Source organism: Orycteropus afer, unplaced genomic scaffold, assembly GCF_000298275.1.
Source record: "Orycteropus afer afer isolate SDZICR_OR568_19922 unplaced genomic scaffold, OryAfe1.0 scaffold00350, whole genome shotgun sequence".
NCBI lineage: Eukaryota > Metazoa > Chordata > Mammalia > Tubulidentata > Orycteropodidae > Orycteropus > Orycteropus afer.
Window position 1 is genome coordinate 2622234 of NW_006921937.1, and position 26903 is coordinate 2649136.

The window sequence follows — 26903 nt, forward strand, 5'->3', positions numbered from 1 at the left end:
TGGACAGTATGGGAGAACAATGTGGAACAAAACTCAAAATCATAAAAAAGACCAGGTTTACTGGTCTGATAGAGGCTGGTGAGACCCTCGCGACTATGGTCCCTAATTATCTTCAGGTCTGGACTTGAACTTACTCCCACGACTTCCAGCCAAACAACAGTCATATACGGTGAACATTTACACCAGGTAGATATACTCCTTAGAATGACCAATCATGGGTGAACAGAAGGGCAGTACTGGCTCAGGGAGACAGCTCAGGGGAGAGGAATACACAGGAAAGAAGGACACAGGGAAGAGGTTAACTATAGGGAAGAGGTGGGAAGAGAGCTGTTGCACTCTGGGGAGTTGTAGTCAATGTCATTAGGCAAAACGTGTATGAACTGCTGTAGAGAAATGAATTTGCTCTGTAAAATTTCACCCAAATCACAATAAAAATTTAAAAAGCAAACAAATAGACGGGAAACTCTCAACATAATTAAGAGGATATACACAAAACCAATGCCCAACATCATTCTCAATGGAGAGAAAGTGCAAACACTTCCCTTGTGAACAAGAACCAGACAAGGACGCCCCTTTTCACTACTCCTATTCAATACTGCAAGGAGCTCTGGTAGCACAGTGCCTAAGACATCTGACTGCTAACCAGTTGGTGGTTCAAACTTACCAGCCACTCCGCGGAAGCAAGATTGGGCAATCTACTTCCATAAGGATTTACCACCTCGGAAACCCAATGGGGATTGCTATGAGTTGGAATCGACTCGATGCCAGTGGGTTTTTTTTTTTTTCCTTCAGTATTGTATTGGAAGTCCTAGCCAGAGAAGTAAGGCAAGAAAGGCCAAACTGGCAGAAAATAAGTGAAATGATCTTTATTTGTAGATGATATGATGCTAAACTTAGAAATCCTGAAGACTCTAAAAGAAAACTACTAGAATATAAAGACTCAGCAAAGTGGCAGGATACAGGACAACATACACAAATCAGACAGATTACTATATACTAACAAAGAGAACAATCTGTAGAGGAAATCAGAAAAACAATCATTTACAACAACCACCCAAAACATGAAGCACTTAGAAATAAATCTAATCAAAAACATAAAAGACCTATACAAAGAAAGACACAAAACACTTCTACAAGAAACCAAGAGACTTACATAAATGGAAGAATATACTGTGCTCATGGATAGTAAAAATGACAATACTACCCAAAGCAATCTACAGATATAATGCGATCCTGATGCAGATTCCACCATTATTCTTTAAAGAGATGGAAAAACTAATCACCAAGTTTATATGGAAAGGAAATAAAACCCTGGGATAAGCAAAGCAATGCTGAAGAACAACAAAGGAAGAGACCTCACACTCCCCAATCTCAAAATCTACTACACAGCCAGTGTAGTCAAAACAGCCTGATACTAGTACCATAACAGACACACAGACCAACAGAACAGAACTAAGAATCCAGAAGTCAATATACCCATCTACGGACAACTAATCTTTGATAAAGGGCTAAAACTCATGAAATGGGGAAAGGATAGTTTCTTTAACACATGGTACTGGCACATCCTTGATACTCATTTACAGAAAAATGAAGCAGGATCCGTATTTCATGCCACATACAAAAACAAACTCAAGATGGATCAAATACCTAAATGTAAAACCTAAAACCATAAAGATCATCAAAGAAAAAACAGGGCCAAACTTAGAGCCCCAACACATAGCAAAAGCAAAACTAATGCAAAAGCAGAATTAATGTGTGTTTTTGTGTTTGTCTACCTACCTACGTACCTACTCTACCTACCTATATAATCTACCAATCTAAACTAAAGTTTCTAATCTCAGAAAATTTCAAGATAAAATATTACTATAATGCCCCTGAAAGCTCTTTCATTAATTTTTATTGTCTTAACTTTGGTTCATTCACCAGTTGCTACTGTCCCTCATTCCACTTTGGAATTAAATCACCTTTGGAAACAGTAATTTAAAGAAAGACTTCTTATAATGAAATCCACTAGTGCAGTGGAAGTTTTCAAACATGAAAATGCTTGGGTTTTTTACCTTAAGCAAATATAATTAAAAGTAAATTTTTCTGTTTTAGTTAAAAAAGGAAAAGAAGGCAAGGAAAACTCTGGCCCCAAGAAAAAACCAAATCAGACTCTCTGCCTTTGAGTCAATTCTGACTCATAGTGACCCCTATTGGATTTATGAAGTGGTAGATTTTTATGGAAGTAGATTGACCCAATTTCCTTCTGTGGAGTGGCTAGTGGGTTTGAACCACCAACCTTCTGGTTAGCAGTCAAATACCTTAGGCACTATGCCACCAGAGTTCCTTTTGGTACCAAATATGTTACATTTATTAGAGTATGTATATTTGTGTGTGTTGGAAGTGGAGAGAAGCAATAATTGCATTAAGCAGCAAGGAAGTAATGATATCCCCTGCTTTTTTAAAGTTTGCTTTTTGCCTCTTCACTTTTATGAAAAACTGACACTAGAGTTCTCACAAACTGAAAGAAATCTGAAGAGGATTTTCACTTCTAGGGAAAAAAGCAAAAGGTGAAATTAGCATTAAGTATTTGCTTTGCAGCGAGGCTTTAAAGGGGCAGTGGACATCCCGTGCAGCAACAAGGGGCATCACTAAGCTCCTTTCCCAGGACAGTCAGCATCTCAGCTTCAAGCTCCAGAGCTTTGAACTGTGTCTGTCAACAATACGTATCAGTGTTATTTTAGGTTTTATGTGTTATTTGGTATGATTTGGTAGGTTATTTTTTGGGTCTGGGACTGCTCAAAAATGTTTTCCACATAAATTAACAGTACTGGCTTCTTTACTTCATACCATTTTGGCTTCGAGAAGATTTAATAAGAATGTCCTACTTTTGGACAGCAGGAAAAACCTCAAGTATTTAGAAGACACAAGAAAGGAAGCTACTTGTAATATATCCTTAGATATCTTCAATTTCATTTCACAATTACCTCTGTGTATGTATAAAATATCCATACTCACCCATATAATTCAATAGAGGAAAAGAGTATTTTTTTAAATGTAAGCAAAATATTTTCTATTCTACAGTAAAAACTAGCAGATACTGCAGTTTTAGACAAATTGATGGGACTCAAGTAATTTACATATACTTACTGGTTATAATCACAAGGAGCTCTGGTGGCGGCGTACCTAACGCACCTGAGTGCTATTCAGAAGGCTGGCAGTTCTAAACCCACCACAAGCTTCGTAGAAGGAAAGTGGGGCAATCTACTTCTATATAGATTTACCACCTTGGAAACCCAATGGGGGTCACTATGAGCTGGAACAGACTCTATGGCAGTGAGTTTGGTTTTTTAAGGTGGCAAGCACTATTCGGTAATTATTATTAAACTTATCAGAAAACTATTCATCTTTACTTAAAGTAGTTTAAAATCCCTTAAACACTTAATTCTTATCATTTTTCATCCTATCAACATATGCATACATACATAAGCACCAGAGTTACTAAAATACCTCCATAGCCTGGGCTAAGCGTTCTTCTAGTGCCATGTAGGTGAGGAACTGAGGATCCACATAAGAAATAGCTTCAGCAACTCCTAGTCCATCTGCAAATCCATCAAACAGGCTGGAAAAAAAAATGCAATCATGTTTTGGGAAATCTTTGGTCACAATATATTATATTAACATACTGATAAGCCAACAAATACATTTTGAGTTGTTGTGTTGTTTTTGTTATGTGCCATCGAGTCAGACACGACTCATAGCGACCCCTCCTTCGGTTTCCGAGGCAGTATCACTACGGAAGTAGACTGCCCCATGGTCCTTCCGAGGAGTGGCTGGTGGGTTTGAACCGCCATCCTTCTGGTTAGCAGTCAAATGCTTTAGGCACTACACTACCAGAGCTCCCACATTTTGAGTAGAAACCTTTAAATCATTTTAACATAAACCTTGTAGGGTTGGGCACAGGAGGAACAGAAAGTTAAAGTGCTAAGCATGACTTCTTCCGAAAGGTTGTTAGACTCACTGCCCAAAGTTTATAGGAAAATTCTCCATGTTTCTAGCTCTGTAGACTGCTTAAAACTGAGATGAAGATAGCACTTTCTCCAGCTTCATTCTTTCTCAAACATTTCTACCTCTGTTTTAGTTTCCAGTCAGAGTTCTGCAGAGATTGTGATATAGAGTTACTGCACTTATTTTAATTCTGTCATTAGTCACAGCCTCTTTTTCTTCTCTCACCTGGTATTGCTTAATTACTCTGGGCTTTAATTTATTTTCTCTCAATGCCTTTCTCATTAATCTCTTCTACTTTTAAAACAACTAGGTCTCCTCCATTATTACTTAGCTGGGAAAAAAATTCAGTTCCTCACTGCTCATTCTCATTACCTTCATCCTAAAAGAAAATATTATGCCTTAATATAGTCTTAATCTCCTTTCCTCACCCTACACATAATTCCTCCATTCCAGTAATCTTAGAAACATTAAGTGAGTCAAAATATTTGTCAACCATAAGTATGTTGTCAATCCTCTTCTCTCTAATCTTGGCCCCTTAGAAATTACATTCAAGCCTATTTCTTCAATTATCCTCTCTGCAAATAATTCCCAAATATCCACATGATTCCAAATTCCCCTTAAGCTTGTGGCCTACATTTCTACTTGTGTGTGGGGCATTTTACATGGATGTACCTCAAATTCAAGATCTCCAAAACTGAGCTTATTTCTTATCTAAAGACAAGTATCCGCTAACTTCCTTATTGCTATCAGAGTTTGACTATCATAGTAAGAAACATTCATAGTTACAAAAGTTAGCTAAAAAATAGTTTATTGCCATTATTGAAATTACAAGCTTATTGTCAAGAGAGATAGAAGGGAGTCTTAAAGAAGAATATATATTACAACTTAGTAATTGGAAATAAAAAAATAATACAAGAAACACAGTATAAAAGAACAGAAATTCTCATAATAACCACAGATTTTAGAAATGGAATGAACACTAAGCATTACTGAATCCAATCACCCTTGTAACATCGGGACTCCTCATGAGCAGGGAGATATAGTGCAAAGAGGAAGAGCTCTGGAGTTAGTCAGTTAGGGATTTAACTTCACTTTTAACTGAATTTAATTTGAAAATTTTATTTAACCATTCATTTTATTTCTTTATCTAGAAAACAAATTAAATGAGTTGATACACAGGTGCTTGATACAGAGGTGGCACCATAGTAGGCATTCAAGAAATAATACCTATCCTTCCACGTGGAGAATACACTGATATTTTGGGGTGATGCATTCTGGTGTGGGAGAGCCCTATTAGGAAATTTATGTGATATCAGTGTTCCTGTTTATGACATTTACCCTGTTGCTCTAGTTCTGCCTGCTGGAGAAACACAAAATATGCCCATTTTCTCTTGCATTTTATCCTTTTAAGTGGTTAAAGTCACTCATCTTGCAATAATTCTCTTCTTCTCCAGGCTAAATAATCATAAACATTCAAAGCATGATACCTGGTTGTAGTGTGGCTACTGCAGAGTACTCAGATAATGCTAAAAATTGTAGTATCATTCATTTGGCAACCACCAGGGTAATAATTGTTTCAGACAACAATCATAAACGGATGCTAAAACCAGTTCGATAATTTGAGAAGAAATAGATTATTTACAGTCTCAAAGTACCTTCACACAAGTTGCCTAATGATTATAAAGGGTAAAATGGCAACTGTACAGTGATGAAATTGGGAAGATAATACTTTAACCAAATGAATTTAACAGCCCCACTAATGGGAAAAATTGACACCATATGTCTTCTGACATATACCAGGATGGACAAAACATCACTTCTATGGTGTTCTTGACAAAAATTTATTAACTCAAATCTACTCATGACATCAGACAAACCCAACCTCAGGGACATACAACAAAATAAATGGCCTATACTTTTAAAAAAAGATCAAGGTCATGAAAGACAAATAAAGATGGAAAAAATGTTGCAGATTAAGAGAGACCAAAGAAATGCTGACTAAATGCAAGAAGTGATCCTGGTTTGGAAAAAAAAAAAAAAAAAAAAAAAATTTTTTTTTCTTTTTGCTCTAAAGGCATTAGTGGGACAACTGAAGGTACTGTATCATTGCTAATTTCCTGATTTTGACAATTGTACTTTGTTATATAAAGGAATGCTCTTATTTTCAGGACATTCATTCTAGATTTATGCTAAAAGAGTATCATGTTTGTAATGTATTCATAAATGGTACTGGGAAAACAAGACAAAAACATATTAGAGAAAGGGATGAGAAAATGAAGCAAATGTGGTAAAATATGTGGTTAATAGGTAGGGACTGTTAGTGAAGAATATATGGAAATTCTTTGTACTATTTTTGCAGCTTTTCTGTTAATCTTAAATTATTTCAAAAATAATAGTTTTAAAAATTCTATTATTAAACTGCAGCTACAGTCACACATAGTAGTAATTTCTTACTACCTTATTAGGTGGGAGCTCTGGTAGCATAGTGGCTAAGACACTTGCCTGCTAACCAGACGGCTGGCGGTTCAAACCCACCAGCCACTCCTCGGAAGGAAGGTTGGGGCAATCCTACTTCCATAGTGATACTGCCTCAGAAACCCAAGGAGGGGTCGCTATGAGTTGGGTTTGACTCGACGGCACGTAACAACAACAACCACAACCTTATTAGGTTAATAATGATAACCACAATTTTGTATAAAGAAACAGAGAGGTTAAGTAATTAGGAAAAACCAAATGATAGAGCTAGGATTTTAATTGTATCTGTATAAATCCAAAACCCTGTTTTCTTCACATTACCTCCTATCACACCAAGCTATGACATATACACTAGGTATTTTATAGCACCTCTGTGACACCATCAAAACAAACAAACTTTTGACATGGAATTTCCTCCATTTTGCTTTATACAGAAACAAAGAACTAAAATTTTTTTTATCATTTTTCTAAATAAAGATGAACATGAAAAAAGTATGCCATATTTGGGCTTTAGAGATAAGAAATGCTATTTGCCATGTTCTTCCTTTCAGTTTTCAAAATGCCATGTTATTTTATCATGAAAATTGAACTTATATTTTCCACCTTGTCAACACTTAGCTCCTGCCATCCAAATTAACAGAGTACTATATAAGCAAATAATAAGGTGATGACATAATCCAGGTAATTTTCAAAATAGCAACTTACAAATATTTTGGTTTAAGTCAATGCTAAAATGCTTTTCATTAAAAAACAAAACAAAAAAACTCCCAAATTTGGGTAGAATAGCAATGTTTCTAAACCCTAATAAAACAGACATATCCAGAAAGACCAAAGATAAATTAGAACCTGATTTAATCTAAAGTTAGAGTTGTTAACTTTAAGTTACAATTATATTCAACACACACTCCTTCAAATTTTTATGCATAATGTTTTTCAAAAGTTATTTGGAAACATGTATAAAGATCTTTAAATATATCACATAGCTCAGTCATTTCACCTCTAGTGGTGCAGTAGTGGTTAGGGCATATAGCTTCTAACCAAAAGGTTGGTGGCTGAAACCACCCACCAGCTGCTCCACCAAAGAAAGATAAGGCAGTCTGCTTCCGTGAAGATTTACAGTCTTGGAAACCCAATGGGGTCACTATGAGTTGGAACTGAATCAATAATGGCAGTGAGTTTGGGCTTTTTTTTTTTTTTTTTTAATCTGTCTTTATTAAAACAAACAAACAAAAAAAAACCCAGAAGTACAGAACAAGCTGGTATGTGTGTGTGTAATTTACAATGCTCTTTCAATAATCAGTTAAATTTTAGGGCATTATAGGATGCAGAATCTACATGATGGAGTTACAAAAGAAAAACATTTTTATAGAACATTTTTTATATGAAAACATGCAACAGAAGAATCTGCCTCATCTGAAACTGTAACTGCCTCCTAACATGTAGTACAAATAAGGCTAAAAATACGATTCTTTCATCTGCTAAGTACTTTGAAGAATTACTTTGCATAATGGAGGGAAAAAACTTCAAAATTAAAAAGGAGTGCAGTGACACAGTGAGGGAAAAGGTAAAGAGAGTGAAGAAAATAACGAAGCATCAAGATCACCATAACCATGACTCAGGTAGAGCCACTTATACTCCATAATGCTTAGAAAACCAGAAGATGGGTTCTGGAGAATGGGAATGTTCAAGGTAGAATTAAAAACTGTTTGTGTGGCTGGGATGAAATCTGAACTTCTACTTGCACAAAATGGTTGACAAAAGGTTGTTCTGCACACATAATTCTTTATTCTACCTTGGGGAAAGAGAATGGAAGAGGGTAAGGAGGTGCTCAAGAAGATGTTGACTTTTGGTGTTTGGAACAAACTGGAGATGTATGAAGAAGTAGCTAACACACACAGAAACAGAAAGTGAAGACAAAGAGGTGGCTTTGAAAAAACAAGTTTTAGAAACCTGCAGAGATATCAAGATATATGAATAAGTTTTCCTCATCTTTATTTTTCTAAATTTTCTATAACGGTGTGATTTTTTTAACTGGGAAAAGAAATAAATGAAAGAGAAATTCTTAAAAATATATTTATATAGAGAACCAAGAGCAGTAATGTGTCATTTTTTCCCCCAGAAAAAGTAACAAAAAAAGGAGCAGATGGAATAAAGATCATTTCTCCACTGCAAGAGTTATTAGCTACTTCCAATGGGCTACTACTATACCCTTGAAAAATAAATCTAATTTATAAACCAAAACAGTTAAACAGTAAGCATTATATTTGTATTAAGTTACAATTCTAAAATCTACTGCATTTACATGCTTTTATTTTCAGCTCACTATTCTTTGTCACCACCACTCATCTGTCAGTTTGTTGTACTGTGGTTTCTTGCGTGTTGTGGTGACGCTGGAAGCTATGCCACCAGTATTTCAAATACCTGCAGGGTCACCCATGGTGGACAGGCTTCAACAGAGTTTCCAGACTAAGATAGACTGGGAAGAAAGATGGGACCATCCACTTCTGAAAAAAACCTGGCTACTGAAAACCTTGTGAATAGCAGTGAAACAGTCTGATACAGTGCCAGAAGATGAGCCCCTCAGTTTGGAAGGCACCCATAATACAACTGGGGAAGAGCTGCCTCCTCAAAGTAGAGTCAACCTTAATGAGGTGGAAGGAGTAAAGCTTTTGAGATCTTAATTTGCTGAGGGAGCACTACTCAAAATGAGAAAACAGTTGCAAACACTCAATGACAGACTCAAGCACAGCAAGGATTATGAGGATGGCCCAGGACCAGTAGTGTTTTCTTCTGTTGTACACTGCTCACTATGAGTCAGAGCTGACTTGACAGCACCTAACAACAATATCATCTTTGTCAGGAGCTCGGGTGGCTCAGTAGTTAAAGTGCTCAGCTGCTAACTGAAAGTTGGGTGGTTCAAATCCACTAGCTGTCCCTCAGGAGAAAGTTGAGGCAGTCTGCTTCCCTAAAGATTTACAGTCTTGGAAACCCTATTGGGCAGTTCTACTCTGTCCTATGAGGCTGTTATGACGACAGTAATGGGTTTTTGGATTCTTTGTCAGCATAAAGTAAATTTAATATTTTCAACATCTCTGAGAAAGTACAATTGTATCTTCCATACATACAGAAGGAAAAGTAAAGACAATAAAAGAAAATTATATTCTTATGATTCTATCATAGATTTTGAAATTCTTCAAGTAGTATTCATTAAAGATCTTGTTTTTTTTTTTTTTTTTAAAAAAAACACTATTGCAAGTGCTATAGGGCTCATAAAGCTAAATAAACCAAACTCACTTCTGTGGAGTTGGATCTGACTCATAGCGACCCCTCCTTTCCAAGGTGGTTTCCAAGGTGGTATCACTACGGAAGTAGATTGTCCAACCTTCATTCTGAGAAGTGGCTGGTGGGTTTGAACCACCAGCCTTCTGGTTAGCAGTCAAATGCCTTAGGCACTACGCTACCAGAGCTCCCATAAAACGAAATAAGTAAGTCAAAATCACAAAACCACAAGTGTATAACGAAGTAGGATATATAAGATGAACTTTAAGAGACGCAAGGTCCCTGGGTAGCAGAAACGATTTGCATTCTACTACTAACCTAAACAATTGTGGTTTGAACCCACCCAGTGGCACTGTGAAAGAAAGTGCTGGCAATCCGTTTCAGTCAAGACTATAGTCAAGAAACCCTTAAAGCAGTTCTACTATATAACATATGGGGTCTCCATGAGTTGGAATCGACTAGATGGCAACAGGTTTTTTGTTTGTTTGTTTGTTTGTTTGTGTCAAGAGAGCTAAAGGTCAAAAAAGGAAGAAGCCGCTGACTGGATGAAGTATGAAATAGTCCATTTAGGAAGTGACATGTGAAATGAATTGTGATAAACAGGACAACTCTAACAGATGGGAAAATCAGAATACTTCTTAGCTATTAGAATCAAGTTTCATAACTTGAATCATAAACAAATTCCATTCAACAAATAATTAAGCATGATAACAGCACTATGCTACATACCTCCAGTCCACATCCAAGTCTTCACTTACACTGGAGTCATCCTCAAGGTTATTGTTACCATCCAGCATGAAAGCTTCTGGTTGTGCAAATTCATTGGCAGGTTCATTTCCCTCATCACTGCTGCTTTCGTTCACTTCATTATATTGTAACCAAGGAATTTCTCCCTCTTCTAAGGATGTCTGTTCCCTAATACAGAATTTTAAATGAAGAAGAAATATCATTTTAAAAACACACCATAAAATTGTTCTTTAAAGAATTCTATTCAGTGTGCAAAGGGACTCTTTATTCTTTGAGTTCTACTATGCTCTTATTAGTTTCACAATTTTAAAAAGCTTTTTAACTCCAAGATTATTTAAAAGAGAAGCAAATTTGTTAGTTGTATGTATATATAAAGAGCTCCTAATTACATAGGAATATATTTATTTCATTTAGGAATTATCTATGCTCTTATTTCTCTTCCTTTTGCAGGAGAAAAATGATAAAAATTCATTCTAGACAATTTGAACTTTCAAACACTGCCCTTGAGTAGTTTATCTTCATTTAATAAAATTTAAATTTTTCAACCTGGCCTACAAATCCCTAGATAATACATGTTATTTCGTCTGTTCACTTCTCCAACTTCACATAATCAGAACTCTTCCCCATCTATTATGCTCCTACTAGTCTTTCCACTGGGAGCTCTGGTAGCGCACTGGCTAAGGCTCTTGACTGCTGACCAGAAGGCTGGTGGTTCAAACCCACCAGCCACTCCTCGGAAGGAAGATGGGGCAATCTACTTCCGTAGTGATACTGCCTCGGAAACCCAAGGAGGGGTCGCTATGAGTCGGGTCTGATTCGAGGGCATATAACAACAACAGTCTTTCCGCTCATGGAGGTCATTTCTACCCTGGGGCTGTTTCCACTACCTAGAACGCTTGTGTATCAGATTTTTGCACAGCTACTCTTCTTCATATTCAGGTTGAACTAAATGGTAAGACAGTAATAGTCTTTTAGAGATCCAGCTTATGTATAGTCACTCACCTAATGGTCCTACTTCTGGGTATTTTTCCTAAAAAAAGTATGTATAAGGCTGTCTTTGCCATATTGTTTATAGTAGCAAAAACTGTGAAAAAATTTCCATCAAAGTAAATTGGTTAAATAAATTGTAGTATAAACAAACAAACAAAAACCTCACTGCCATCGAGTTGATTCTGACTCGTAGCAACCCCTTTGGGTTCCCAAAGTGGTAAATCTTTATACAAGCAGATTGCCCAGTCTTCCTTCTATGGAGTGGCTGGTGGGTTTGAACCACCAACCTCCTGGTTAGCAGTCAAATGCCTTAGGTACTACGCCACCAGAGCTCCATGTAATATAATACTATGCAGCTTTTGAAAATATCTTAGCAAAGTTGAATTTTATTTAGGTTTTAAGAAAAGAGATAATGTTATGTAACTGTATATATGAACTTTTAAGAGCATCATTAATTTGAATTGTATTTATATTTGGTGTAAATTTAACTTGGAGAATGTGTGTAAAAACATCTTCTATGAAAGTGATGTACACAATATCCACATGTTATGTTCAATAGATTTTAAAGAAATATAAACAGTATGTCTTCTAAACCTATAAACGTTTCCTTAAGTAATTTCTGGTCCTAAACTACAGGGTAACAGGTCTGTAAGGCTTAGTACCTACTATGGCCAGTTTAGTAAGATCAGCATAACAAAATAAGCTAACTATGTTAAGGTATGAATATCAAGCAACAAACCTTTATGAAAGCACTCATCTCACTGCACTGTTAATTCACCTAGTGACTCACTTGTCTTCCTCACTAAACTGGTAGCTTCTCAATGCTGCCTCTCATCTTTGTAGTCTCAGTGCCTATAACAGTGCTTGGCACACTGTAGGCACTCTCTAAGTGGTGCAAATGAAATACTAAAACCTTGAAAAACAGCCTCTTGAAAAACTGAAATAATTTATAGAATACGCCTCGAATAGTCCTTTGAAATTCTTCTGTTATTTCTAAAGCACTTCTACAAAAAAATCCTTACATATCTTTTGTGTATTATACAGATATCAAAATGACTCAGCTACTCAATAATACAAACTTAATTTAATAACATCTTGTGAATAGGAATATTATAATTATCAAAATATATTAAATTGATACTAAAGATTAAATTTTCAAAGAGCTTTAAAATAAAATATCATACAATCATGCATCATGAGATTTTCTAAGAAATGAAAAAAATGGAAGGTAAAGAAAATTAATCCCCTGAAAACACTAACCACTGATTTTACAAATTTGCAGCACATAATTTTCAATGTTTTGGTCAATACCAACAGTTTAAAGGTGTCAGGCCTTCATAAAGTAAACTAGCGATATTCTAAGAATTGTATCTCATAAAATTCAATAAAGTATAATAAACATTCCTGACATTTAGTTAACAGGTTTTCATTTTATAAGATACATAAGCAATCATCAAACCTTATTGTTGTTGTTGTTAGGTGCCGTCAAGCTGTCTCCGACTCACAGTGACCCTATGCACAGCAGAACGAAACACTGCCCAGTTCTGTGTCAGCCTCACTATCCGTGCTATAATACCCGAGCCCACTGTTGCAGCCACTGTGTCTTTCCATCTCATTGAGTGCCTTCCCCTTCTTCGCTGACCCTCTACCTTACCAAGCATGATATCCTTCTCTAGGGAATGATTCCTTCTGACAACATGACCAAACGAGGTGAGATGAAGTCTGGCCATCCTCGCTTCCAAGGAGCATTCTGGCTGCACTTCCTCTGGGGCAGATTTGTTAGTCCTTTTAGCAGACCATGGTACTCTTAGCAATCTTCTCCAACACCACAATTCTTCTTCAGTCTTCCTTATTCATTGTCCAGCTCTCACGTGCATAAGAGGCAACTGAAAATACCATGGCTTGGGTTAGGTGCACCTGTCTTCAAGGAGTTATCTTTGCTCTTCAGCACCTGAAAGAAGTCTTTGTAACAGATTTGACCAATGCAATACATTGTCTGATGTCTTGACTGCTGCTTCCATTGGTGTTTATTATAGAACCAAGTAGTATGAAGTTTTTGACAACTTCAATCTTCTCCATTTATCATGATGCTGTTCACTGGTCCAGTTGTGAGGATGTTTGTTTTCTTTATTTTGAGCTATAATCCATACAGCTGTCTGTAATCTTCAATCTTCATCAGTAAGTACTCCAAGTCATCCTCACTTTCAGCAAGCAAAGTTGTGTCATCTGCATATCTCAAGTTGTTAATGAGCCTTCCTCCGATTCTGATGCCACATTCTTCTTTTACAGTCCAGCTTCTTGGATTATCTGCTCAGCATACAAATTGAATTAAGTATGGTGAAAGGATACAACCCTAATGCACTCCCTTCTTGATGTTGAACCATGCAGTATCCTCTTGTTCTGTTCGAATGACAGCCTCTTGATCTAGGTACAGGTTCCTCATGAGTACAATCAAGTGTTCTGGAATTCCCATTCTTCTCAGTGTTATCCACAAATTGTTATGATCCACATAATCAAATACTTTTGCACAGTTAATAAACCATAAGTAAACATCTTTCTGGTATTCTTTGCTTTCAGCTAAGATCCATCTGACATCAGCAATGATATCCCTCGTTCCACATCCTCTTCTGAATGCAGCTTGCATTTCTGGATTACCGCTGCAATCGTTTTTTAATATCTTCAATAAGATCTTACTTGCATGTGATATTAATGATATTGTTCGATAATCTCCACATTCTGTGGGATCACCTTTCTTTGGAATGGGTACAAATATGGATCTCTTTCAGTCACTTGGCCAGGTAGCTGTCTTCCAAATCTCTTGGCATAACTAGTGCCTCCAGCGGGGCATCTGTTTGCTGAAACATCTCAATGGGTATTCCGTCAATTCCTGGAGCCTCGTTCTTCACCAATTCCTTCAGTGCAGCTTTGACTTCTTCCTTCAGTACCATTGGTTCTAGAACATATGCCACCTCCTGAAATGGATGAACACTGACCAATTCTTTTTGGTACAGTGACTCTGTGTATTCCTTCCATCTTGTTGTGATGCCTCCTGCATCATTTAATATTTTGTCCATAGAATTTTTCAATATGGCAACTCAAGGCCTAAATTTTTCCTCAGTTTTTTCAGCTTGAGAAATGCCAAACATGCTCTTCCCTTTTGTTTTTCTAACTCTAGGTCTTTGCCCATTTCATTATAGTATCTTGCTCTGTCTGGCAATGAAAATACATCTTTGGGATTGTAATGTCCATTTCTCTGATTACTAATGAGGTTCAACATCTTTTGAGACTTCTGTTGTAGTTAGGCACTTTCAAATTATTTCTGACTCACAGAGACCCTATGTATAAGAGAATAAAATGTTGCCTAGTCCTGCACCATCCTCACAATAGGAGGTATGTCTGGGCCCACTGTTGTTGCTGCTGTGTCAACTCATGTCATTAAGAGTTTTTCTCTTGTGCTGGCCCTTTACTTTATTAAGCATGATGTCCTTCTCCAGGAATTGGTCCCTCCTAACAACATGTGCATAAGCTGGACTACATGAGGAAGAAAGTGGCATCAGGATTGGAGGAAGGCTCATTAACCACTTGAGATAGGCAGACGATACAACTTTGTTTGCTGAAAGTGAGGATGACCTGGAGTATTTACTGATGAAGATTAAAGACTACAGTCAGCTGTATGTAGTACCCCTCAATATAAAGAAAACAAATATCCTTATAACTGGACCAGTAAGCAGCATCACAATAAATGGAGAAAAGACTGAAGTTGTCAAAGACTTCATATTACTTAGTTCTAATCAATACCAATGGAAGTAGCAGTCAAGACATCAAAAGACATATTTCATTGGTCAAATCTGTTGCAAAAGACTTCTTTCAGACTTCATCTGACCTATTTTGGTCCTTCTGTCAGAAGGGACCATTCCCAGGAGAAGGATGTCATGCTTGGTAAAGTGGAGGGTCAACGAAAAAGGGGAAGGCCCTCAACAAAATGGACTGACACAGTGGCTACAGCGATGGGCTCAGGTATAGTAGGGATCATGAAGCTGGCACAGGACCAGAGAATTTCATTCTGTTGTACATAAGGTTGCTGAGTCAGAGACAACTTGATGGCACATAACAACGACAACAAAAAACATGTGCAAAGTGAAATAAAGTCTCACCATCCTTGCTTCTAAGGAGTATTCTGGCTGTACTATTTCCAAAACAGATTTCCCTTCTTCTGGCAGTCCATGATATATTTAATATATAGTACAGCTTCACCACATCATTTGTTATGACATGGATCATAACAAATTATGGATAACATTGCAAAAAATGGGAATTCCAGAACACTTAATTGTGCTCATGAGGAACTTGTACATAGAACAAGAGGCTGTCATTCGGACACAACAAAGGAATACTGCATGGTTTAAAATTGGGAAAGGCATATAATAGGTTGTTGTTATCTGTTGTTGTTATGTGCCGTCAAGTCGAACCTGACTCATAGCGACCCCTCCTTGGGTTTCTGAGCAGTATCACTACGGAAGCAGATTGCCCCATCTTCCTTCCGAGAAGTGGCTGGTGGGTTTGAACCGCCAGCCTTCTGGTTGGCAGTCAAGTGCCTTAGGCACTATGCTACCAGAGCGCCCATATAATACATATCAGGATTATATTTCTCTCTAGCATTGAGTGTACATTTGAGATTTGTGTTTTTGAATTTAAAATTAAATCAGTCTCATTAAACTGGTGTATTTTCCTTTAGGCTCTTCCAGGTGCTCTGATGGCTATTTTATAAACTTTCTATTTAATAATCTTTGACATTATTTTTAATAAACATTATGCTTCACCAACAGTATAATTTTGATGTGCCAATTCTTCTTCCATCTTCCTTTTCCATTGTCCAGATTTCCCATCCATATAATGAAACTGAAAATACCATGGCTTGGGCATATCACACCTTAATCTTCAAAGTGACATCCTGGCTCTTCAACACTTTAAAGAGGTCTTTGGCAATAGATTTGCCCAGTGCAATACAATGTCTGATTTCTTGACTGCTGCTTCCATAGGTGTTGTGGATCCATGTAAAATGAAATCTTTGACAACTTCAATTTTTTTCTCCATTTATGCTGATGTTGCTTATTGGTTCAGTTGTGAGGATTTTTGTTTTCTTTATGTTGTGGTGTAATCCACAGTGAAGAAGACTGTAGTCTTAGCTTTTCATCAGGAAGTGCTTCACGTTATCTTCACTTTCTTCAAGCAAGGTTGTGTCATCTGCATATCACAGACTGTTAATGAAACTTCCTCCAATTCTAATGCTGCATCCTTCATACAGTCCAGCTTCTTAAACTATTTGCTCAGCATACAGACTGAATAAGTATGGTGAAAGGATACAACCTTGATACATGCCTTTCCCAATTTTAAACCATGCATTATTCCCTTGTTGTGTCTGAACGACAGCCTCTTGGTCTATGTTCAGGTTCCTCATGAGAACAATTAAGTGTTCTAGAATTCCCATTCTTTGCAATATTATCCATGATTTGTTATGATCCACACAAATGCCTTGCATAATCCATAAAACACAGGTAAATATCTTTCTAGTATTCTCTACTTTCAGCCAAGATACATGTGACATTAGCGATGCTATCCCTCATTCCACATCCTCTTCTGAATCCAGTCTGCATTTCTGGAACTTCCCTGTCAATATACTACTAGAAACATTTTTTTAATTATATTCAGCAAAATCTCACTTGTATATAATATTAATGATACTGTTCAATAATTTCCACACTCTGTCGGATCACTTTTCTTTGGAATGTGTACAAATATCAATTTCTTCTAGTTGGTTGTTCAGGTAGCTGTCTTCAAAACTTCTTGAAAAAACGAGTAAGTGCTTCCAGTGCTACATCTGTTTGTTGATGCATCTCAATGGGTATTCCATCAATTCCTGGAGCCTTGATGTGGTAGTTAAGGTTGTGTGTCAACTTGGCTAGGCCTGGTTTTGAGTGGCTGGGCAGCTGAATATAATTATTAGCCATGGTGAGATTGGTAATCAACTCCATGGGTGGAATCTACTGGAGTAGCTGCCTTGGGGATATGGTCTCTGCAGCTTTTTGGCACACTTGGACCCTGCATGTAGCCAAGTCTTCATTTAGCAGCCTGCCATGTTTTCTGATCTTGGGACTAACTCCAGACTGGAACTAGTGGTCTGCCATGTTGTTTGGGAATACTGGAACTGTGTCATTTTATCTGTCAACCTTGGGCTTGTCAGCCTCAGCAGCCAACAGCTGCCTGAGTGAAGAGACGCCTCAAGCTCCAGTGGACTGGGAGCAAGAGGCAGAGCTGAAACCCAAGGCTGAGGGTCTTTCTCAAGAAAGACCTAGAGCTGGCACTTGAACCTGGACTTCTAGCCTCCAAAACTGTAAGAGAATGAAGCCCTGTTTGTTAAGACCACCCTTTTTGGTATTTTCTGTTAGAGTGGCACTAGATAACCAAAACACTTGTTTTTCGCCAATTCCTTCGTGCAACTTGGATTTCTTCCTTCAATACACTGGTTCTTGATCATATGCCACGTCCTAAAATGGCTGAATGTTGACCAATTCTTTTTGGTACAGTGACTGTGCATTCTTTTTCTCTTCTTTTGTTGCTTCCTGAATCATTCATTATTTTGCCCACAAAATCTTTCAATACTGCAATTCAAGGCTTAAAGTTTTTTCTTAAGTTCTTTCAGCTTAAGAAATGTTGAGCATGTTCGTCCCCTTTCATTTTCTAATTCCAGGTCTTTGCATATTTCATTATAATACTTTGTTTCCTCAAGTCACTCTTTGAAATCTTCTGTTTAGCTCTTTATGTCAACAATTCTTCTATTTGCTTTAGCTATTCTTCATTCAAGAGCAAGTTGCAGACTCTCTTCTGACATCCATTTTGGTCTTTTCTTCCTTTTCCATCTTTTTAATAACTTTTTGCTTTTGACTGCTAACCAGAAGGTTGGCGGTTCAAACCCACCAGCCACTATGTGGAAGGAAGACAGCGCAATCTACATCCATAAAGATTTACTGCCTCAGACACCCAAATGGGGTCGCTATGAGTTGGAACTGACTCAATAGCAGTGGATGTGGTTTTTATTTTTTGTTTGTTTGCTTTCTTCATATATGATGCGCATGATGTCGTCCCACAACTCACCTGGTCTTTGGTCAGTGGTGTTCAATGTGTCAAATCTATTCTCCAGATGGTCTCTATATTCAGGTGGGATATAATCAAGGTCATATTCTGGGTCTCATAGACTTGATTTAATATTCTTCAGCTTCAACTTGAACTTGCCTATGAGCAATTGATGGTCTGTTCCACAGTCAGTTCCTGCCTTGTGCTGAACAATGACAATGATACTGAGCTTCTCCATTGCTTCTTCCACAGATGGAGTTGTGATTTCTGTGTATTCCGTGTCGGATGTTAATTATTTAATATTTGTTACTTTCTGTTTTGTACCAAAGTAAATGTTCAGTTTTTATAATTGTTCCCTGTGTGTTGTGTATTCCATAGAACGAAGCATTCATTTAACCAAGTTGCTCAAATTTTGTAAAGATGGAATATTTTGTATTCATGAACTATCAATAATTGAGGATGTGGTAGTTAAAGTTATGTGTCAATTTGGCTGGGCATGGATGAGTGGCTGGGCAGCTTGATGTAGTTATTCCCCATGGTAAGACTAGTAATTAACTCCATGGTGGAATCTACTGGAACAGCTAAGTAGTTGCTTTAGAGATGTGGTCTACTTCCAGTATATAAGCAACTTTAAGACGATCTCTAGCTTTCTGGCATACCTGAACCCTGCATGTAGCCAAGTTGCTGTTCAGCAGCCTGCTATGCTCTGCCAATCTTGGGACTTTTTCTGGACTTGAATTAGTGGCCTGCCATGTTATTTGGTAATATTGGGACTGTGCCTTTTTACTTGTCAACCTTGGGTTTGTCAGCCTCAGCAGCTGAGTGAAGAAAAGCCTCCATCTTCAGTAGGTCACGAGCAGTAGGCAGAGTTGAAGCCCAAGGTTGAGGGGCTTTCACCCAGCCCCTAGAACCTGGCACTCTGAACTCAGACTTCTAGCCTCCAAAACTTTAAGAGAATAAACTCCTATTTGTTAAAGCCATCCCATTTGTGTGATCTTCTGTTAGAGCAGCACAAAGTAACCAAAACAGAGGAATCCAAATTTCTCTCTATGAGTGATTCTGCCAATATTGTCAATATAAATCTGTCAAATTTCAATTTATATATTTCAGTTTATTTTGTTAGGGGTATAAAGGTTAGACCTGTTACAGTGTAATGGGTTTCATATGTCAGTCTGTGAATCGTACAATCATGTGGTCTACTATGTCAGGAATGGCATCACATTATTGTCAAAAAGCACATGTCAAGATCTACCATGAAATACAAAGCCGTCAGTGATAGGTAATATCCATATGCCTCAAGAAAGACCAGTTAATATTACTATTATTTAAATTTATGCAGCAATCACTAAAGCCAAAGATGAAGAAATTGAAGATTTTTACGAACTTCTGCAGTCTGAAATTGATCAAACCTATAATCGAGATGCATTGATAATTACTGGTGATTGTAATGAGAAAGATGGAATAAAGAAGAAACATCAGTACTGGAAAATATGGTCACGGTTATTTGAAATGAGGCAAATAACAATATGATAGAATTTTATAAGACCAATAACTTATTCATTGCAAATATCTTTTTTTCAACAACATAAACACTGACTATATACATGGATATGACAGATGGGAAACACAGGAATCAAACTGACTACATCTGTGGAAAGAAATGATGGAGCAGCTCAGTATCATTAGTCAGAATAAGGTCAGGGGCCGACTATGGAACAGATCATAAATTGCTCAAGTTGAAGATAAAGTCCACGAGAACCAAGGTGTGACCTTAAGGCCATTCCACATGAATTTAGAGCATCTCATGAACAGATTTGACACACTGAACATTAATGGCTAAAGACCAGATGAGTTGTGAGATGACATCAAGGACAGTATACGAAAGTTTAATGTCATTATAAAGACAGGTAAGAAAGAAAACACTAAAAAGGATGTCAGAAGAGATACTAACACTCACTCATATATGCAGAGTAGCTAAAGCAAATGGAAGAAGTGAAGACATTATAGAGCTGAATGGAAGATTTCAAAGGGTGGCTTGAGAAGACAAAATAAAGTATTACAATGAAATATGTAAAGACCTGGAATTAGAAAACCAAGAGAAAAAGACACTCAGCAGTTCTCAATCTGAAAAAAACTGAAAACAAAACCTCAAGTCTCAAGTTGCAATACTGAAGAAACCTATTGGCAAAATATTAAACAACACAGGAAGCACAAAAGAAGATGGAAGGAATACACAGACTCACTGTATCAAAAGGAATTGATCGATGTTCAACTATTTAAGGAGGTACCGTATGATCAAGATCCGATGGTATCGAAGGAAGAAGTCCAAGCTGCAATGGTGGTACCAGTGAAAAACAAGGCTCCAGGAACTGATGGAATACAATGGAGATGTTTCAACATACGGATACAGCACTAGAGTCGCTTACTCTTTTATACCAAGAAATCTGGAAGAAAGGTACCTGGCTGTTCTGGTTACCTTGTACCTGTCTGACAAGAATATACCACAAATAGGAAGGCCTATAACAAACAGGAGTTTATTCTCTCACAGTTTGGAGGCTTTAAGTCCAAGTTCAAAGTGCCAGGCTCTAGGGGCTACTAGGTGAAAGCCCCTCAGCTTTGGGCTTTAGCTCTGCCTCCTGCTCCCAGCTCACTGGAGCTAGAAGCATTTCTTCACTCAGACAGCTGCTGGCTGCTGAGGCTGACAAGCCTGAGGATGACAAGTAAAATGGCACAGTCCTGATGTTACCAAACCACATGGCAGGCCATTAATTTTAGTCCATTGTAAGTCTCAAGGTCAGCAGAGCATGGAGGCTGCTAAACAACGACACGACTACATGCAGGGTCCAAGCGTGCCACAGGCTAGAGACCATTCCCCGAGGCTTCTGCTTATATACAGGGAGCAGACCACATTTCTTAAGGCAGCGACCCAGCTGCTCACTGTAGATTCCACCAGAGAGTTGATTACCAGTCTCATCATGGGGAATACTATACATCAAGCTGCCCAACCATTCAACCAGGCCCAGCCAAGTTGACACACAAACTGAACTACCACACTGGCCAACAGGCTGAAAGAGGTCAATATCTGTACCCATTCCAAAGAAAGGTGATTGAATTGAATGCAGAAATTATCAAACAATAGCATTACTACCACAATAAAGTAAAATTTTGCAAAAATAATTTTAAAATCGTTGCAGCAGTACATCGACAGGACTGCCAGAAATTCAAGTTATACTCAGAAGAGGACCTGGAATGAGGATACCATTGCTGATGTCGGATGGGTCTTGGCTGAAAGCAGAGAATACCAGAAAGATACTTATCTGTGTTTTAGTGACTATGCAACAAACTGTGGATTACAGCAAATTATGGTTAACATTGGGAAGAATGGAAATTCCAGTACACTTAATTGCGCTCATGCAGAATCTGTACGTAGACTATATGAAGAAGAACACAACTCAGGATTGGAGAAAGACTCATTAATAACCTGAGATATTCAGATGACACAAATTTGCTTGCTGAAAGTGACTATGACTTGATGTACTTACTGATGAAGATCGAAGATTACAGTCTGAAATATGGATTACACCTGAACATAAAGAAAACAAAAATCTTCACAAGTGGACCAATAAGCAACATCATGATAAAAAGAGAAAAGACTGAAGTTGTCAGGAATTTCACTTTACTTGAGTCCACAATCAAGGCCCATGGAAATAGATGTCAAGAAATCAAATGATAGTGCATTGGGAAAATCTGCTACAAAAGATTTCTTTTGAAGTGTTAAAAAGCAAAGATGTCACTTGAGGACTATAGGGCACCTGACCCAAGCCACAGTATTTTCAATCGTCTCATATGCATGAAAAGTTGGACAGTGAATAATAAAGATCAAACAAGAATTGACACCTTCAAGTTACAGAGCTGGTGAAGAATACTGAATATTACAGATTGACAGCAGAACAAACAAGTATGTCTTGGAAGAAGAACAGCCAGAAATGCTCTTTAGAAACAAGGATGGCAAGATTTCCCTTCCAGTACTTTGGGTATGTTATTAAAAGGGACCAGTCCCTGAAGAAGACCACCATGCTTGGTGAAGTAGAGTGAAAAAGAAGATGACTCTCAATCGACACACTGGCTGCAACAATGAGCTCAAACACAGCAACAACTATGAGAATGGCACAGGACTGGGCTGTGTTTTGTTCTGTCCTATTCAGGGTCACATGGAGTTAGAATCAACTCAATGGCATCCAAACAGTAACAACAAGAGTTTAATGGTAAAATCTGACTAATTATCATTGCAGTGACACTCTCCCTATTAATGCTTTTTGTGTTTAAGTCTACTTTGTTAACATTTATGTAACTGTTTCAATTTTCTTTTGGTTAGTATTTGCCTGAAGTATCATTTTCTATCCTTTTACTTTCAGCCTTTCTGTATAATTACTGCTTTAGGTGTATCTTTTGTAAACTCCATTTAAATATTTTTTCAATCTATTAATAAGCTTTCTGTTATGGAGATTAGTCAATTTATATGTAACTTGTGTTCTATTCCCTCCTCACTCACTCTGCCCTCTCAGCCACTGCAGCTGCTGGTGCCCCTCCCTCCAGCTTTCACCAGCAGGTCCAGCAGCACTGGCAATAAGGACAACTGGAAGTGGGCTCCCACAAAGCTTTTATATTGGCACAAAACCCAAATCACATATTGTCCTATTTCACAGAACATAATGTGGATAGTAAGCAACATATAACTATAATTCAGCTCTCATCTTCACATCTCAATATAAATACTATTACTGTCTGTGCACTGTTTTAGTTTGTCTCCCTCACCTGCTTCTGCATTTGAGACAAATGACCACATTTTAAGTTTTAACAAATTACTGGGCTTTATATTATAAGGTATTAATAACATTAATGCCACAATATGATGAACATGTTTTGCATATGGCAAGGACATGAATCTCTGGGGTCAAAAGGGTAGAATGTTATGGATTGAATTGTGTCCCAAAAAATATGTGCTGTAAATCCTAGCCTCTGTGTCTGTGCTTATAACCCCTTTTGGAATGGGCTGTCTTTGTTATGTTAATGAAATAGCATTAGCATAGCGTGTATCTTCAATTTCTTTTGAGATATAAAAGAAATTAAATAAGCGAGCAGGTCAGAGATGGAGAAAAAGAGATGCCAGGCCAAGTCTGAGCAAAAGCTCAGACAAGATAAGGACCTTCCTCCACAGCCAACATGGAAGGAGTCTTCCTCTAGAACCAGCAATCACTGTGACTAGCAAAGGAGGCAACAGTTCATGGAAGCACTCAGTCACACATTCCATATTCTCTTCCTATTCCTGACTCTCTTCCTTTCTCTGTTGCTCCAGGTGAATAGAGACCAACTGTTGTGCTTTGTAAATGGCCACTTTCAAGCTTTTAAGACCCCAGGCACTACACAAGGAATCAGGAGGTAGAATAGAACCATTAAACATGTTACTCAGCCAATTAACTGGGTTGTCCCATGAAACCTGACCCTAACTTCCCAAACCAAGAGACCAAATTCCATGATGTTTTTTATTTGTACACAAGCAGCCCCAGCAGCTATTCTTTTTTTGTTTATTTGTTTTTCGGTTGCTGTAAATACTGCCACATGTTTCTATGAATAACATTTTGTTGAACATAGTCACCCTCATTCATTTACATATTGTCTATGGCTGTTTTCATGAAACAACAGTAGACTTGAGTAGATACAACAGAGACTGACCCACAAAGCTGAAAGTATGTTTCCTCTGGCCCTTTGCAGTACAAGTTTAACAATCTTATCTGGAGTATTCCCACTAAAGTTGGGAAAACACAACAGTGTCTACCATTAATTATTGGTATTTAACATTTTTCTGGAGATATCATACAACACAATTTGTTGTTGTTATGCACCGCTGAGTCAGACCCAACTCATAGCGACCCCTCCTTGGGTTTCCGAGGCAGTATCACTATGGAAGTAGATTGCCCAACCTTCCTTCCGAGGAGCAGCTGGTGGGTTTGAACCGCCAGCCTTCTGGTTAGCAGTCAAGTGCCTTAGGAACTATGCTACCAGAGGTCCAGAACGCAATTAGACAAGAATATTTAAAATTTCAATTTTTGCAACTAACTGCTTCCAGTTCTGTGAAAGAATCATGTACTCCCTTGACACTGCCTTTTCTCTCTTATCATTCCCTTCAGTGGACAAAAAAGCTAGCTTTTTAGTTCATGCATACCCAACTCAACCAAAATTACTTTTTAAATGCCAAAGTTTTCTTAATAAAACAAAGTGGGTACATATATTGTATCTCAATAGATGTTGAAATTATCAGTATTTTCAATTTAATTTTTGATTTTTAAATATCAAAAAATATAAGGAAAAAATCAGTAGCATTATTAATAGATTGTTGGTACTACAGATGGTGCCCTGGTGGTGCAGTGGTTAAGCGCTCAGCTGCCAAACAAAAGGACAATGGTACGAATCCACACTCTGTGGCAGAAAGATGTAGCAGTCTGCTTCTGTAAAGATTTACAACGTTGGAAATCCTGTGAGGCAGTTCTACCCTGTCCTATAAGTTCATTATGAATAAGAATTAACTTGGTGGCAATGGCTACTGGTACTACAAAAAGCTTGTAAATGCAATTAATAGTATACTTAACATTTATTTGAATATGATTTATATGTATACCATTCTTTGACAACACATACAAAAATAAAAAAGCACATTGTTACACATACCCTTCTTGAAGAGATATTTCTTGGTTTTCTTCTTCAGGGCCACTGCTATCACTGTGTAATTCAGGTTCATTCTCATCTCTTCCTGGTAGAGTCTCCCAGCTTTCATCACTTGAAGACTGATCTTTTTCTGTACCAGAAAATCGATGAGGCAAAGAAGCAGACCATTCCCCATCACTGCATTCTGAACTGCAAATTTATAACAGGAATAAAATAAACTATGACTAGATGTTCACACATTTACATCATTAGAAAAGATAACCAGGCATCCTGGTATTGAGCGGCCTGCTGACCTAGACATCATAGTACCAAATGTACTATTGATATCACATCTGCTTCATCAGATGTCAATTCATTTTTTTAAAATACAGAAACAAATTCAGCAGACTGTAACTATTCCAAATGAATATGGCAAGTTAAGAAATATAACATTTACTTTTTCTTTTACTAAATTATATAAATCCATGGTACCTGGATATAGGCTCTTAATATTTTACATATTTATAAGTAAAATATGAAATACAATTTGATAATCATAAATTAACTGTTAACTGTAATAAATAATAGATTACTCATTTGACTATAACAACTCCTGAATTACCTATTGACAACTAGAGACATAGTCTCTACAAATAAATATGTACTACTACTGTCATGCTTTGAAAGGAGCTCTAGTGGCATAGTGGGTAATATATTTGGCTGCTAACCTCCAGGTCAGTGGTTCAAACTCACCAGCTGCTCCGCAGTAGGAAGATGAAGCAATCTACTTCCGTAAAGATTTACAGCCTTGAAAACCTGATAACAGCTGCTATGAGTCAGAATTGACTTGATGACAGTGGATTTGGGTTTTGGTTTTTGCCATGCTTTAGAAAGCTTTTTTAAAGGTTTTTCTTTTTCACAATACTTCTTAAAGGATTAGTCTATGTTTAAAAAGGGAGGAAGATTCAACTTCATAAAAAATAGCACTGACAAATCTTCACTGAGTCCTTAGATAGGCCCATGCACACAAAGCAAATTTCAGTTCAAGACAGTATTTAGGTAGCAAATCAAAAGGTATGATAAAAAGTATATAAAGACCCTCAGAAAATTGCTCTTGGTAATATTTAAGTAACTACTTTAAGTCTTTAAAGAAGTAGCCATTTTACATTACCAATGGCTAAGGTATTATCTTAACGCTGGAGATCGCACGATAGAATTTTGAAAGAACAATGACTTATTTACTGCAAATACCTTATTTCAACAACATAAGCGGAGGCTATGCACATGGACTTCAAAAGATGGAGTACACAGGAATCAGGCTGACTAAATCTGTAGAGAGGTGAAGAAGAAGATCAGTATCTTCAGCCAAAACAAGGCCAGAAGCTGACTATGGAACAAACCATCAACTGATCATATGGAAGTTCAAGCTGAAGCCGAAGACAACTAAAACAAGTCCACGAGAGCCAAAATGTGATGCTGAATAGATCTGGCAAGATGGTGGACTAGGCAGAAAGACTGCACAGACCCTCTTCAACAAAGAAAAGGGAAACCAGTTAGCACAGACACAGAAGATAATCCTGGACCCCTGA

At 37.5% G+C, this 26903-nt stretch overlaps 1 protein-coding gene across 1 annotated transcript in view; it reads right to left on the minus strand.

Annotated features, from left to right (window-relative positions):
• PJA2 (praja ring finger ubiquitin ligase 2) overlaps positions 1-26903 on the minus strand; it is a 71561-nt gene that overhangs the window by 13322 nt on the left and 31336 nt on the right. The window contains exons 4-6 of the mRNA XM_007952587.2: positions 25339-25524; positions 10474-10659; positions 3493-3604 (exon numbers count right to left, since the gene is read on the minus strand). Coding sequence (XP_007950778.1) covers positions 3493-3604; positions 10474-10659; positions 25339-25524 — 484 coding nt within the window. The remainder of the gene's footprint in view (positions 1-3492; positions 3605-10473; positions 10660-25338; positions 25525-26903) is intronic.